The sequence below is a fragment of the Nematolebias whitei genome, chromosome 8, assembly GCF_014905685.2.
Source record: "Nematolebias whitei isolate Nwh7 chromosome 8, NemWhi1, whole genome shotgun sequence".
Classification (NCBI taxonomy): Eukaryota; Metazoa; Chordata; class Actinopteri; order Cyprinodontiformes; family Rivulidae; genus Nematolebias; species Nematolebias whitei.
In genome coordinates, this window is record NC_056505.1 from 9,532,176 (window position 1) to 9,549,643 (window position 17,468).

The 17,468-nt window shown below is 37.3% G+C and overlaps 1 protein-coding gene across 1 annotated transcript; it reads right to left on the bottom strand.

Moving 5' to 3' along the window:
- Window positions 1-647: 647 nt before the first annotated feature.
- Window positions 648-15,678, bottom strand: malt1 (MALT paracaspase 1). The gene is made up of 17 exons (XM_037680247.1): window positions 15,468-15,678; window positions 14,065-14,231; window positions 13,637-13,758; window positions 11,498-11,645; window positions 11,141-11,319; window positions 9,368-9,464; window positions 9,220-9,267; window positions 7,449-7,472; window positions 7,316-7,360; window positions 6,305-6,508; window positions 5,878-6,055; window positions 4,633-4,704; window positions 4,419-4,546; window positions 3,981-4,130; window positions 2,515-2,672; window positions 2,254-2,379; window positions 648-1,142 (listed from the first exon to the last, which is right to left on the bottom strand). Exons 1-17 carry the CDS (start codon window positions 15,614-15,616, stop codon window positions 648-650), a joined length of 2,490 nt encoding a protein of 829 aa, XP_037536175.1. The 5' UTR covers window positions 15,617-15,678.
- Between the last annotated feature and the right edge of the window lie 1,790 nt (window positions 15,679-17,468).

The window sequence follows — 17,468 nt, forward strand, 5'->3', positions numbered from 1 at the left end:
ATCTGACGTATAGACTGAATAAAGTATACATTTATATTGCCAGCCATATTGAAACATTTTACTCTTTTATACAAACAAGTGACATTCATATCCTAAATAAATGTATAAATAAATACAAACATTACTGCAGTAGCCTGATGCATGCTCAATAATCCAGGTAGAAAAATCTAAAAAAGTTCAATCTGGTCCTCTGGACATTCAAAAAAACAAAACAAAGCAAATCAACAAAAAAATGTAGAAACGTTTCGTCTCTCATCCGAGAGACTTCCTCAGACTGTTTTGTTTTTTTGAATGTCCAGAGGACCAGATTTAACTTTTTTAGATTACTGCAGTAGATTGTGGTATTTTATTATAGCTATGCTGGTGAAGATTCTCAGTTATCCAGGACATGGTAAATCCAAAAAAAGGTTAAAAACAAAACAGGAACTTGGTCTTCGTCCAGTTGTTTTGTTTTTAAACTTTTTTATTTTATTTATTAAAGCTATTTTTTCAAAAAAATATATAAAGTTAAAGTTTTAAGTACAGAATTAATACAGTTTTTTGAGACCAATAATGCTGATAAAATCAAGAACCATTTTTTTCCCAACATGAAACCAAAAGAACGGAGGGTATTTAAAAAAAGATATTTAAGAGGATTAAAGCTTTGTTCACTGTGGATGAAGCTGCAGGCTGTTGATGAACACAGTCTGCAGCTCGTTGATGTCCTCCGTCGTCTCGATCGGGATGCTGAGTTTACCCGGAGAGCTTAAAAGTCCATCAGCTTCATTCACTCGCTCGTAGCCGCACTGGCTGAGGTGGTCGTGGTAGGCAAACCCACAGCCACCCACCGCACCCTGCGCATGCTCGCAGATGTCCAGATACCGGTGCTGTGGGGAGAGGCGGTTTAAGTCCTGGGTGTGGTGCGACCCGTGGTAAAGAAGGTGGTGATGGTGTTCAGGCCCAGGGCTGTGACAGGGGCTTTGGGACGGGCTGTGGGGCATCGGACAGGTCTGCAGGCAGCTGTTTCGACGCATGGCCCGGTGGAGGTCCAGTCGCGCGATTAGCGGCTTTCCGATGTTGACGCTTTTGGTCCAGTATATGGGATGATCGTCATCCATGGCTGCGAAGGTGCCCTGAAGGCACACAGTAAAGACCAGCTCCTCCTGTTGAAAGTTTAACACATGAAAAATTAGTTTAATTAAAAACTCAAAACTAAGATAATCTTATGTTAAGAAATTATGAAATTATTGCTATGTTAGTGTCATCTAAAGCCTGATGGTTGTGGCAGCTATCTTGAATAGAATTGAGTTCAGAAGTAAATGAGTTGTAGATGTACATCCAATAACTACATCCCGAGTTTCATTAAAATCCATCCAGTGGTTCACAAGATATTTAGCTAACAGTACAGACAAAAGAACACAGAGACAAAGGTGAAAAAATTATTGCTCTTTCTTATTTGACAATAAACTGTAACAACTTACTAGAAGTAAAACTTTCAAACAAAACAAAAGAAAAAATAATAATTTTGCTACTGAATTGAGAAATAAATGTACTTTCCTCACTCTGATGAACTAATACTAGCATTTTAAAGAAACCCTGCTGCAAACAGAGTATATTCAGAAAAAAAAAGACAAAAACTCATCTGGAAGAAGGAATAGTGTTACATTACAAAAAGTAAATTACTATTAGTTATTTTGGCTTTTTAATTTCAACTAAGGTACTAAAAATATTTTGCTTGTTCCCTAAATGCAAGTTCATAAAGTATAACCAATAATATTTTTTCCCCAAATATTGACAATGTAATCTTAAAGACTATCCAAGTTATCTTTAAAATCTACGACTTTACCCTAAGATTTGTTTAAAATTATGGCATTACTCCGCATCAACAATAAAGCCGAGGAAATGAGTAACAAATTACAGAAGCTAAACTAAAAGGATTATTTGTTCATTCATTCATTCAACCTTTATTTAGACAGGTAAATCCCATTGAGCCTCGAGGACTCATTTACGAGACCTGATTTCAACAAAGTGTTTTAACAATTAGATGTTAGCTTCTTAGAAAGCTTTGCTGCACTTAAATACAGCTTCAAGGAGCAACAAAAAAACTGCTAGATGTTTATTAATAAATGGTAAACCTCTTTAACAGACTGTAAATACTATATGTACTGCAACTTACCAGACTCAAATGCACAAATGAATACCTTTTGAATTATTTCAGTAAATTAGTCCTGATTAGTATGTTTTGTGGGATAACTAGGCTGCCGTTTCTTTTACCCTGAGCTTCTGCAGCGAGCTGAGTCTGGTGTAGAGGCAGTGCTGCGGCAGGCTGCTGGACAGCAGGTAGATCCCCGTCTCTTCCGGAGTCTCTCTGTTCATTTCTTTAGGATCCACATCGAGGTCCTGCAGTAAGGCAAAGACGTTTTCATCATCCAGCTCTAAATAATCTTTATAAAGTTCAAACTTTTACTATTGTAGAGTTGTATTGGCATGAAGGTAAAGGATCCGATTTTCCTGAACTTGTGACAACACACTGACCTGTGTGAAGTCAGTGACGTGCGCCTGGCAGAAGGACATGTCCTCAGGTTTCTTTATGATGTGAGTGTAAATGACGAGCACGTTGGAAAACTCTGCGGCAAAACCCAACTTGATCTGAGCACCGCAGTCAAAGTTCAGACACATGCTCTCAGGAAGCTCTGGAATGACAAGCAAAAGTAAACATGTAAGGAACTGGACACAATTTAATAAAATAAAAAAAAGCCAGGATTTCATAATTTCACTCATCTATTGCTTATTGAAACCCAGACATTCCTCTTCCCGGCAACACTTTCCAGCCCTTCTTGGAGGACCCCAAGGCGGTTACATCGAGGTCTTGGTCTGCCTCTGTGCCTCTTACCAGTAGGCGTGCCCGAGAAGCCTTTAAAGGGAGGCATCCAAGAGGTATCCTAATCAGATGCACGACTCAGCTGACTCCGTTCAATGCCATTCTGAGCTCCCTTCAGATGACGGAGCTCCTCACCCTTTTCCCTAAGAAGGAAGCTCATTTTGGCTGCTTGTATCTGAGATCTTGTTCTTGGGGTCATGATTTAAACCTCATGAGGGTTAGAACGACGCACCGGTATATCTAGATCTTTGCCTTTTGACTCAACTCTTTCTTCACCACGGCCAACTGAAGTAACGTTCTTATTACTGAATATAACGCCCCGATCTATCAATCTATCTCCTGTTCCATCCTACAATCACTTGTGAACAAGATGCCCAGATACTACGTGATTTTACGTGGGCCCAGCCCCCGTGAAGAGAACAGGTCAGGTGCAATGAACACCAGGTGGCAGACGAGGGAGGGTCCCTGGCTGTGCCGATTCTCAACGACAAACTACAGGTAGCTCTAGGGACAGGTTTTCATCATCCGTTTACAAATTCCCTTTTAATATCTTTTTTAAATTTTATTTAATCATAATAAAAATAAGGGAAAACACTTGCTTTTCCTAATTATTTTCTGGATCTTAGAAAAAGACCCAGAAATATTGTCTGCTGTGATCCTTATTAAATACTATTCAGTATTTAATAGTAAACTGTCAGTAATCTACACATTCAGAAACATATTTTGTTTATCAAAATGTTAGACAAAGTATAACATACATATATGAAATAAAAACAATGTATACATTTTAAAATATATGTATGTTCCTAAACTAATTTGATTTATTTATTCTAATCTCCAACCCAGCAGGTTGTAAACAGTTTTATTGATTTATCAAATCTTCCCTATTTTATGGTATCAGTGTTTGCTTAAGAAAATATTTATAGGTAAATGTGAAATTAAAATGTGATAGTCATTGAACAAGCATCGAACAACAGATTTCTTCAGAAACTTTTGCATTTTTGTACTTTATAAATGAGTGACCTTTGTGTTTTACAAACATTAAAAGCATTACCGTTTCACACATGCTAATGACAAATGATTAACAAATACCTTTTTTCCTCCCTACCATTACACTTACCGTGCGCTTTTGCCCACTGGCGGCTGTGAGCGTGAGCGAGGTCAGTGCTGTCTCCGAGCAGGATCAGATCGGTGAGCGCTCTCCTCTCTGACAGACTGCTGCGGATCTCCAGAGCCTGCTTTCCCTTCGTAGCATCGAATTGACCCATATCTGCGCACACACAAAATAATACAGTATAATCTCACTCTCAAAGCTGTTTTAATACTAAGTTTATTAAGATGTCAAGTAAGAAAATCCCTCAGTAATTGTCTTTCATCTTAAAGCCAACCTCTCAAAGATTGTCTTCTCACAAGAAAGGCAAAAAAAACAACGGCTCTTGTTTGACCAAATAAAATAAAATGAAACCAGTTAGCTTAACTACAGTATTACTTTTTGTAACCAACATGTTGAAACTGTTGTCTAGCTTGTTAAAATCCTGGTTTCATTCAGTTTTCTCACCTTCAGCGACTCTGTCCAGAACCACGGTGATCTTCTCGTCGTCCAGTAGCCGCTTCTTTAAAAACTTGACGAACACTCCGTTGGTGAAGCCCGTGGAGCTCAGCTCAAACGCCTCAGCATCCTGACACCTGATCAACCAAACAAAGGTAATGTTTTATAAGACCGAAACAAAACTACGTCTGAAGGTTGATTTCAACTGATATTTCAGACTTGCGTTGCATATCCAAAGACAATGTTGGCCGTAACTCTCAGGACAATGTTTGGAGTGCTGTCATCATGAATATTCCTGGAAAATAAATAAATTAGGATAGTAAGCTGCAAAGCTAAACAAATAAATTTTTCAGCTCAATGAGGCAGGTGGAGCAGCTGTTCCCCCATTCTCTAAAGTTAAAACACGTTATTACTCTTATCAATACATCAAAAGCATGTTCACTGATTTTAATTTCACTTTCTTAGGTACAAGCTAAAGAATTAATATTAATAAATAATTGCTACATTCACCCCTTGTCCCTCAGCTTGGAGTTGATTCACTTCAACTCAGCTACACTAGTTGCTGCTGCTCAGTGTTCGGCTGTAAAGATGAGGGAAAAAATGCAATGTTCTCTTTTTAAAGCTTTAATCGTTGCTACGTCTTTTCTGGTGATGATCAGACAAAAAATAAATAAAAAAGTAAAATCACTGACTGATAGTCCAGCATTTAGGAGTGCAACCAAAAAAAGGTTACCATTTAAATCCTTATATGCTGATCTTATAACCGCCAGCCCACAGCTCATTTTATTTTGATTATTTGTGGGTTGAACAAACATCTAATGTTGGACTACATATGGCCTAAAAATAAATTTTTAAACTGTCTACATTAGGTTTAGTATTTAAATTAATTTTATTTAACTAAATTATTTAGCAAATAAGAGCTATATCCTAATTTAAAAAAAAGGACTTTATATGAGAGATTTTCATCTTGATCTAACAACCAAAATTAGTTTAATCCACACATCTTTGTTTTTCTAATTATTATTTTCTTTAAATAAAATGTACTTTCCTGGTATACGTCATATTGTGACATAAATACAAACAAATTATTTAAACGACACAAAATTTGAAACACTGAACCAGTTTTGTGTCTATATGCAACAACTTGGCAAAACAAGGCAATTTATTCTGAGCAGATTATTTTAAAAACACTTGATTTGTCTGCATTTTTTAATACTGTATTAAAAACAACACATACTGAGAAATAGAACAGTTTTTTTTTTAGCACCATCAAGGTGATTCCCAAAGAGCCATCAGCTGGAACAGTAATAGAACATCTAAAGACTGATGCACCATCAGGTCCTACGTTTGCTGAAACTTTCCCCACATATTTCTTTTAAAACACTTTTTTTAGACAATTTAATTCAGACTAGTCCATATTGAAGTGTTCATTAAGAATCGGTAACCTAAAAAGATGTGAAGGACTCACCTCTTTCTGCACATGTCCAGCAGAAACACATTGAGGCCCGTTTCCTTCTCCTGCATCAGTTTGAGGATGCTCTGCACACACAGACAGTTGGCCGATCTGTACGGGTTCGGTGCATCCACCGGCACCATGAAACTGTTCCCGTAGTTCTCATATCCGTGACCGGCGTAGTACAACAGGCCTAAAGAGGCAACAGTGTTGTTTAGTGAAAACTCTTGGATACAGAAACTCTTTTTTTCTAGCTACTCCGAGACCTAAAGCATTTTTGATAGTTTTAAACCATCATTAATAGATTTCAGGGAATAATTATTCATGTCAATTATTCAACGCAACAGTAATAATAGACATTAGGAGTTTTTGTTTCAGGTTATATCCGTTTAATCTGTTTTCAGATGGGAATTTCAGCTTTTATTTTCTCATCCCAACCCACCATAAACCCCCTTGTGAAGCAGCAGCAGGAACTCGTCCACAGCGTTTCTCATCTCGGACTCGGTCAGGTCCAGCAGTGAAACTACTTTAAAGTTCAGCTGCCGTAGCAGGTTGGTCAGGTCGTATACGTCCACCATGGGGGCTTTGAGCTGGGGGTGGTTCTGGTACGACAGATTACCAATCAGGAGAGCCACTTTGTCTGTCGCTGAGGTGAAACAAAAACAGGTTATGCAGGTGGAAAACGGCCAAGAACACGGTTACTTTAACTAAATGATGCTCCATTTAAACTTTGAAGTAGATTTTTTTGATGCAGATTTAATGTATTCTGATTACTGCAGACATTGTGTTTACAAAAGCCTTGGTGTTCTGACCTACCTAAAACTGACACAAAAAGCCTATGAGAGTCCTCCCCCACATTTTTTTTTTAATTTCTATTCAATTCAAATTTTATTTATATAGCACATTTAAAAACAACCACAGCTGACCAAAGTGCTTCACAAGAATTACATCGTAGATAAAAAATATGATAAAAGAAATAAAATTGAGTTTAATAAAAATAAAAGTATGATAAAATTTGCAGAAAAATACCAATAAAATAGTAATAAAAACCAAGCCAAACTATTTCACATTTGCTGCAATTTCCCAGAAAAATCGTTTATGTATTTTTAAAATAAATAAATTATACAAATTCATAATGCCAAAAAAATACAGGAAGGAAGGAAGTAGCTCATGTAGTTAAAACACCAGAGTGACATCTAAAGGTTTTATGAAACACATACTTTCTCATCATCCCTGTGCCCTTTAACCATTTTTATTCGCCGGTGTTTGCATTAAAGTGTTATTCTGTCAATCTGACAACGAGGCTCTCGTACACAAACTGATATATATCAGAATAAGGAAAACTTTCACCGACATACAGGCAAATTATAGTTCAGCCACAGAAATGACCAATATGAGTGTAAACTTTGATTAATCAGGAACACGTGTAGCTTTTGGTTTTAAATGCACTCACCATAGAGTTGTTCTGGCATACTATTAAGATAAAGTTCACTGGAATCTGACATTGTAACAGAAAAGACAAAAAGGAATCATAACAGTGAAAACATGATGTTTAAATCTGTATAAATGAGTTTCAACACTCTTACCTCCTCCAATGGCATAAATGTCATCTAAAAATTAAGTAAGGAAATAAAAGTTAGCATTTTTACATACAATGTGCGAACAATACTGATGAAAGAAATGATAACCACATGAAATATTATGGAAACTTTAGTCAAATAGTCAGATTTTAAAAGATATGGTTAGTGATATATTATACAAGTCTCGTTTTCAACAAATCCCATGAAAAGAATAAATTAATAAAAAAAATTCTTGGTAAAGTTCCTGCCATGGCATTTCTCAGGGACAAGATTTAATTGCAAATAAAAAGGCAGATTTTAAAACATTTTTCCAACCTGGCTCACTTTTATCTCTGAATGCTGAGGCTCGTTTGAAATAAAGGGTAATGCAAACTATGATGTACACAAGGGTGCGAAGTTTGGGATTCCTTCAGCTTTCTTAACATCAGTGATGGAGTTTTATTTGATCTAGCTCATACGTGTGCTCAAAGACTAATTGAATTGATTGTGCTCATAATGGAGGAATTATAATTATACTTTTCAGCTGTTTAAGAATGTTGGCTTTACAGCAAAACACAAGAGCAAAAATAAATATTAAGAAAGGACAATAAAGTCCATTATGCAGTCAGAAAACAAATTTATGTCTCTTTTAGTCAGACTTTAAAATTTTTAAATAACTAAACAATTGCATTGTTACTGAAAAATACAGTGAGAATGTTGAGCGCTGAATGACTTTGTTGGAGAAATTAAACTAAGATGGCAAAAACAGTAACAAAAACAGCTAGATTATAAGGTGAATGTAGAAAACTATCTAGCGGCCAAAAGGAGTAAGACACTAGGGAAAAAAAACTAAAGTAGCAGAGCACTAGCTTAAAGCTAAAGGAAGCAAAGACAGTAGCTAAAAGCAGCAGGAGGATAGCTTAAAGCGAAGACATTCAGAACCGTAGATAAAACCTAAAAGTAGCCAAAGAAGACAAAAACTATTGCATCTGAATTTTTTTCTACTGAAAATTTTGTAAATAAAGTTAAAGTATTTTTGAAGTATAAAATTACAAAAAAAAAGCACCATTTTTCTGAATGAGCCTAAAATTTTGAAATATGAATGGCTAAAATATAACAAATTGATGCAGAAGTAGAGTGCAAAAACTTTTTTTTTTTTAAACAGGAAAACCAGTGTAAATTCTGAATCAGCAACACAGAATTACGCAAGACATTTCCAGCAAGTTGCATCCTTTAACTTTTGCACCACAAATTAAAATAAGCAAAGTTCAAATAAATCACTGTTCATCTTTAATGTACATGTGGTTGAAAATGAGTTATTCTGACTGAGGCAGGATGATTTACAGTGTATGGGGCTGTACAGATATAGTTGCAAAGAAACGAATAACGTACTAAACCGCGACTGAGTGGTCTGGTAAAATTGTTTTCCAAATCTTGCAAAAGTCAACAACGCAGACAACAAGATTGTTTTTAAAGTTATTTATATTTCAGTCTTTTCAGGGGATTTGTTGATGTCATTATAGATGCAGAACACCACAATCCTCTTCATACTCCTGTGCTGATTGGAAGTGATTACATTATTACTATTATTATTATTGATAATAATAATAATAATAATATGCATGCAAGACAAATCCAAACATGAACTCCATTAGATCTGTGATTGTGAGACCATAATGCAGATCATGACCCACATGCAGTTACGGAAACAGTTCATTGAAACAGATTATTATTAGTGTTCCCAGCTAACGCATGCTAACGGTTAGCCTGTACAATACACCCGGGCTTTCAACTCTACCTTCAGAGCACTCCATTGCGCCCGAGATCTGGATAGATATCCTTGGTGCTTTCATTCAAGAACAGAAGCAAACCGTTTCTCAAACATTTTATACACAGCTGCTTTTAAACTATAGAAAATATAAAATAAAACTTAAATTGTAACGTACCAATTACAACATGAACTTCATTGGTCCACATTCTTTCGGTGCTGCTGCTGATCTCACAGCGGTAGCGGCCGTGATGACACTGCGTCACGTGAGGAATCTGAAACCGACATACTTTTTATTAAAGTCCAACACCCACCATTACAGTCCCAAGTGCCTTTAAGTTCATGTCAATTTTATTGTTATTCTCATCACATCAGGTAAATGAGGTGGAACAAAATTATGTACACAGGGTCCCAGTTACACCCAACAATAGCAAAAATATAAAAAGTGTAAAAAGCAACAGTATATAAGGATCAAAGATATACACTAAGATATATGTTAAACGAATGCCCAAACTGCACGCCAAAAGATCTAAGATATGCTAAACACTAATAATTCAAAACAACACGGCGTAACAACAGCAGCCTGAACGGGTTATCACTAATATCACTATTATATATCACTGTAGAAGAACACGATGGTTATATGTTTTTTCACATTCAGGTCAGGCAAGTGTAAAAGAAAAAAAAAGATAATATAAACACCCAGTTATGGAAACACCAGAACACATGGCCAATGATTGCTGAAGGTTGATGATGTCAAGAAAGGAACGAGCGATAGGCAGAGTGTCTTCCTGATGGAGGAGTATGTGAGTGAAGATTTAAGTGTAAAGTTGCAGTGATTTAGAGGATATCTTTCGAAGATTTGACTGCGTGGCTGATCCTTCCAGTTTCCCAGGTTCGGTGCACGGTGGAACTGCTTGGATAGTTGACACAGCATCTCTCCTAAACTTCTCCTTAAATCCAAATGCCTGCAACATTGCCAACTTGTAATCCTCCGGTTGAAAATGTTCAGAACGCAGAACACTGGTACACATTGACGTAAAGAAGTTGGCCCGTTTGACTCCGACACACTTTACCCATTTGTCCTGGATGTTTTTGATTTTTGGTAAATAATGGATACCAACTCCCACCTTGGCTGTATTTCTACAGGACTGTGCAACACATCGATTCGATATTTTGTTCCTGCGATGAGTAGTTTGGCCAGAAATGAGAAAGATACGACTGGTGTGCAATATAAATCTGGCTGTCTCGCCTGATCCGGATCTTTTTTTGACATCACAGCCCATAAATGGACTGTGATTATATAGCGCCTTTCTATCTTCTCCAGATACTCAAAGCTCTTTACAAGCTCTACAAGCTCTACAATCTCTGTCCTCATTTACCCATTCATACAGCACTCTACTAGATCTCTACAAAGCTAATTGAACAAATCATTCTAAAGAGACTAATCAGAGCTTTATCACATCGTACACCGATGGGACACACAGAGGCAACGAGGGGTTCGGTGTCTTGCCCAGGGACACTTCAGCACGTGACTGCTGGTGGATTTGAACCCCCAACTCTTTTTGCATTGAAGGACAACTGCTCTAACCACTCAGCCACAGCCGCCCCATATATGGAAATGAAGAGCTGTTTCCAAAGCACCAGCTTGAAAACTCAAAAACTCCTTTTAAAACGTTTTTGCGTTACTTTTCAATATTTTTACACAGAACATGGGTGTTTATTCCCGACTGCCAAGCCTAACCCGGACCTCTGACCATAAACCTAACCCAAAAGCATAGGTGTTTATTTTTTTATATCTCTATCATATTTAGCTGGATATGCAAAATGAACAAATGGTGGGTGATGGACTTTAAACCTTGCCACCTAAACATCTCCAGAGCTTTTGTGTGATGGTTTGTAATGTGTGAAGTTTTGAGTACAGCAGTTAAAAGCAGAAATTAAACATCACCAGGAGTTTTCTCTTTGTGGCGTTTGGGATTGGGACGCTGTTTCTGTGCCACTGGTACTGGGGGACGGGCCGTCCCACAGCTCCACACTCCAGCTGCAGGGTTTCCCCAACGTCTAGTCGCTGGAACTGAGGCTGGATCACCAACTTCAGCCGACCATCGATGGAGTGATAACTCTGACCTGGAGGAGTTGAGACAGAGTGCATCATTTGTTGTATTTAATATCATCAACTATCTATTAACTACCGGTAGATGGTTCAGCTGTTATCTTCATATAAGAATAAGAAAAGTTACAAGTTAAAGTCCCACAGGATAAAACAAAAACTTATTTTCAGAAATGAAACAGTGCAACATATTACCGTAAGGCCTGTTGCCATTCATAACGTCCACCTGAGCCCACTGGCTGAATTCACAGGCGTCTCCACTATTGACCCTGCAGATGTAAAATCCAGCGTCCTTCAGCTGGACGGGACTTATCAGCAGTTCTGGAGCTGCGCTGTTTGGAACCTGAGGTGAAAATAAAAATCGTGTTCATCAGGAAGCAAAGTTTAACATCGCTCCAGTCCAGACAGCCTGAACACTCAGGTTCATTTCTTTAACTTTAAATTCCCTTCCCTTTGTTTTTGTAGCACATTATTAGCATCAAATGTTCAAGAATGTGTAGCAAACTGTATTTCAGGAAATTTAGACTCTCTAAAGAACCTGTAAAGTCATCGAGATTTTAGTGTGAGCTAACCACCCCACCGCCATACAGCCCACAAAAACAATTTATTATCACAACTCTAAGAATATGTATCCAAGAAAACACAGTTTAAATGACATAAAATAATATTTTTCAACAAAGTGATTCTTGAAGGACGTTTATCTGACAACTTGACATACTGTAAATGAACAACTGAAGGATGATGCAGCTGTCCAACCTGTAATTAACCTGGCAGCAACAGGTTCAAAACTGCATGAACATTTTCCAAAAACAGGCTCGTTTTCAGTTTAATCTCACTGAATTCTGAGTGTCTGCAACCAAGTCAACATCTAGCTGCATTTTGAGGGGCCACATTTTAAAAATCATGGTCTATTTCTGTGTCCACAACCTCCAGAATTATATTCTAAGCCATACACATGATCTTGTTGCCTACATCCTACACTCCTTTGTCCACAGCATTCAGTTCAACACCTGCACTGAGTCTGTGGCTCACGTGCATGCGCAGAACATGCAGATGTGCAGAACATGCAGATGTGCAGACCTGCGACTCACACAAGGAGGCTCCAGTGAACGTTTCCAGACATTACAGAAACTCCCTCGCAAACGCAGTTCTCAAATACTGTATGTTTCTCAACCCAAGAATGTCCATCATCTGCAGAGCATCTGTGTGTATTTTGATCTTTATCCAACCTATTTATAGCTGCTATTGCAACATAACTTTAAAAAAAAGGTCACAGAGTTTCAGCATCACAAAAAGCCACAAATGGAAGTTGTTTCGTGTTGAGGAGAAATATGATGAAGGACATTTAAAGCTCAGATTCATGTTATTTAACTTTAGAAGTGTGACTCAGTTTGTGGTTAATGCTGCATCAGGAAATTACGTTGAAGTGAAAATATCTCATGGACACTGATGAGTGGTGATGAAAGGTTTTTACAAATGACACAAAGTGTGTTAGGAGGAATTAACCCAAACGTATGAGCACAATGTAAAGAAAGAAAGGTGGGAGTTTTAATCATATTTTGTCTCTGTATTTGGGCATTAAAATATTTGACTATACCTCTAAACAGCTGCAATATTATGTGGCAAACATCAACAGGAAAGTCAATGTTTTTAATTTAAAACTCGTGTTTTTAACAGTGTAAGACTGCAGTTTGGAGAGAGGGGCTGTTCTTTTCCTAAATTAATCTGCAGAAAGACTATTTTCAGTTGTTTGCAATAAGAAAAGCACCTTGATTCAGAATATTTTCTTGTGTTTGAGTGAGTTATCAGTATCATCTGTAAAAACGATGGTCTGTAAGGAGCAGAGTAAAAACACGACTCATTTAGTCTGTTTTTGGCGCCACTAGCTTCAACCTCAGTGTTACTGGACAGAAGTTCTGCATATATAAAGGTTTGATATTTTGCTGCTCTCTTTTCTGGAATGTTTACACAATCAATTGTATATTTTTGAAAAGTTATGTTTTATCTCCCAGGGAAGCTCCTTCTGCTCTCAGTGACATGTAAAACTGTTAATAGGGCTTTTCCTTCTGTGAGAGTTCAGTCAGAGACATTTAAAAAAACAATAATTTTAATCTGATAACCTTTCAGTGACAAATACAAGCACTCATTTGTGCTTTATTGTCCTGTTGTTGCATCTTTGCTGACAAGAGTCTTGACTGCAAAGATTTTTGTGCCATTTTATATTTTATACAAGGCAGAAAAGGCACCAGGTGATAAATCCTGTGTTTTCCTTTGACACACACGTTTTACATTTAGATTAGAAAGAGCACAGTGAGTGTTTGTGTTGTAACTCACTTCTTCTCTTGACTTGAACCACTGGTACTGCACTGGAGCTTTACCCACAGCGTGGCAGTTTAGGCGCAGATTGTGGCCACAGATTAGAGCAGCAGATTGGGGCTGGATGAGGATCTGCAGGGCTGTAAAATATTCACAAAACATAATTTGGTCTTTACGTATTCATACTCCTGTTTTTTTTCCACAGTTGTTTCAAGTCTAGTTTTCCTGCATTTACCATCTGAGAAACAATACACCTCTTACATACACACAAGTCTGTGTTTCCTCTTTCAAAAACCTTAAGCTCTGTTTAAATGACACGGCTCCACAGAGATGCACTGGTTGTAAATCTGCATATGAATGAACCGGTTGAGCCATAAACTGCAAAAACAGCAAACCTGACTATTTCACAGCAGAACAATAATAGGTTAGAGGTTGTTTTACTGTACCAGGTGGCTTCAAGCACTGCAGGGCCTCTGAGTTGCCCAGTGTTTGGAGGTAATCAATCAGGTGACCCGTGGTGCAACCTCGCTCTCCCATCAGCCTCAGCAGCATGGAGCTCGGGCTGCCTTCCACCTCCAGGACCCTGAGAGAGCACATCTCCATGTCGTCTGAGCTGGAGGTGGATGAAGGAGATTGACAAAATACTTTTCATTAAGCTAAAATATAAAAAAAAACAGGAACTGTGATAATATTACAACTGATAAAAGCGCTTTGTCAAAGGGCAAAATTCAGACATATATATGTCACATGACACGCTGTACAGTTCTATAAACTAAAACAGAATCCAGTAATTGCTATTTTCTTAAACCGATAATTTACTCAAAGTGGAACATAATAAACACTTCAAATGTCAAAACTACAAAATTGCACCTTTTCTCAACAAAAGAAGAGATCATTTTGAGTTTTACAGCAGCAACACATCTCAAAAAAGTTGGGACATGGGCAACAAAAGGCTGCAAAAGTTAGTGGTGCAAGTAATAAAGCTGGAGGAGCATTTTGAAACTAACTAGATTAATTGGAAGCACGTCAGTAAGAGGACTGCGTATAAAAAGAGCATTTTAGGAAGCATCATCTCTAAGAAGTACCTGATTCAATAGTTTAGAAGGAAGCAAATCACTGGTGTGTTTCAGTAGTGATTTAGCATGAGACAGATCATACGTGTTTTATTTTACCGGTTTATACGCTCTTCACACCCAGGTCAAAACCACACATAAATGCCTGATAGACAGAAATGTCCCATGGCCAAACAGAAGCTTTGAATCAGTAGAGCAGGAAAGACCCACGGAAAAGAGCATTTTAAGAATTTGTCGTTTTCAACCAGTTTGACAAGACTGTCAACAAGGAAGAGGGCCGGCAATGGAGGAGGGGGCGTACCAAAGAGACCATCTTATCACAAGCAGAACTGGTTTGTTCCACTTTGGAGTAAGCTGTTGGGGGAAGAATCAGTTTTGTTGTGTGTTTCCTTGACTGATGAAGCCTTCTGGATCGAAGGCGAAATGTTTCAGCACAAAAAAAAAAAAGAAACTGTCCAGATGACCTGACTGAAAAATGTTGGATTGTATACCTGGATTATTGAGCATGGACTTTGTTGTGGCATTTTAAGTTGTAGATTCAAGCTGCACATTTGACCACCAGATGTCGCCAAATAAAAGTGTTGGAAAAAAACAATGAACGGATGCTTAGACATCCATTTGACCATCATTAACAACAGCTGAACATTAGTTTGTAGCTGATAAATGGGCAACTAAATATCAAACAAATGCCTATCCATCAATCATGCAAATTTTTTTAACAACTAGTATATTTCGATTATTATCATTAGGTCCAAATTGTGATTTTTTTCACCTACCTGACTTTGAACCGCCTGTCATTGCCAACAATCTCTCCTAACTTTCGCCATCCTTTGCTGCTTGTTTTATCCAAAACTTCACAAAGTTTCTTCACAACCGACTCCTTCAACAAGTTTATCTTCGTGGACCTGTCCAAAGAGTCCGACATGGCAGCCAAACAAACCGGCCAGTGTACGCTGCTATTAGCTACACTTGACAACAACTCACATTAATGCCAAAAAACAGTCACACAAACACATTGTACTTCCTGGAAGACGTAGAAGTGATACAGACACACCTGCTGCAACGAAATCTCGGATTTCCCCGTTTTGGTTGATTCTGTCAAAGATCGTTTGCGCACCAAGCTCAACTCTGTCTCCATTTATCGCCGTGAATCCTCTTGACTTTAACGTTACTCTTAGTTTCCTGATGCATAATCATCCAGCTAGAAAATCCAAAAAAGTTAAGTCAGGTCTTCTGGACGGATTAAAATATATAAAAAATAAAAACTTGTTGAAACGTTTCGTCTTTTATTTCGTTTTTATTGTTTTTCATTCCATCCAGAGGACCCGATTTAACTTTGCTAGATTATTAACTTTTATGTTAACACTTGCGCAAGAAAGCGCTGGAGAGCAGAGTTTTAATTTCTGTTGACGTCTGTTGGTCAAATCAGTTTTATTTACCTAGCTCTACTGTAGCAGCTAATGCTAACTGGCTACGTGCAACAAACAGTTGTTCACGTTAATTATTAATAATTTTGTTACTTTCTTTTACCTAATATTTAATATGTCATGCTGTTCGAAAGTAGGGACCGACTCAGCCGGTCGCGGTCAGGAAAACGGAACAAATGAGTAGGAAACAATCTTGGTTCTTGTTTGCTCTTTGGCTGTAAACCGCTCTGATGGGCGGGGCTTTAACCAAGTAACAGACTCCTCCTCTTTTCTCTCCTTTATAACGCTTCTACCCCGCCTCAATTTATTTAATGTTTAATACATACAGTTCGAGGAGCAATGATAATTTAAATACAACTTTTTTTTTTTCGTGTTAGCGTCTTTTTATTTATTTTTTTAACATAGATGGTGACCGAATAGTTGATAGTTATTTAGGAGCTACAGGTTTTTTAAAGTCATAATATGCCATTTTCTGTTCGAGTTTTGGCAGGTGTTTAATTTTGATTTTACCTTCTTTTTTTTTGTTGTGTTCTTTTTTTTTTATTATAATTGCATGTTTTTGCATAAAAATAAACAAGTAAATCACCACAATGCACTATATCATATTTTGTTTGTATACTTTAGGGTCTTTTAAATTATATTTTTTCCGTTTTTACATCAAAAGATTACATACATTTAATAAAAGCACAGAGTTGTATCACATTATTCCTACACATTTAGACAAAAATGTACAAACATTTTGTCATTTCCCTGGAAAGAAAAACTTTCTTTGTGGTCATCTGAGCATCTACATGGGTTCTCAAACTTTTTGGGTTCAGGGACCCCTTACAGGGGAGAAAACGTTTCAGGGACCCCCGTCATGTTTATTAAATAATTTTCTTCAATTTGTCTTTTTAATGCAATGGAAAAATTTGTGTAACATAAATACTTAAGACCTGTTCTTTAATAGTGTTAATACAGTTTTTATACTCGGTATACTGTATTTTTCATTCAAGACACACTTAAATAACAAAATTTTTAATTTCGAATTCCAAAAATTACAGTTTTGAAAAAATTAACAGTATCAAAAAACACTTTAAAACTTTACCTATTCCCATAATGGTGGCCAAGATTGGGTGGAGGTAGGGCACCAGTTTGAGAACTACTGTTCTAGCCTAAGTAAAGCCCTTCATATTTGTTCATGCATTTAGCGCAACACACATTGAAATGACAGACAGACGGACAGACAAGAGTCCTCTCTTTGTCATCTACAGATGGTGCAAAATTCTCCTGCTCGACTTTTAAAAGAAACAAGAAAACATGACATATACCATACCACTTTATTTATAAAGCACTTAAAACAGCAACAAG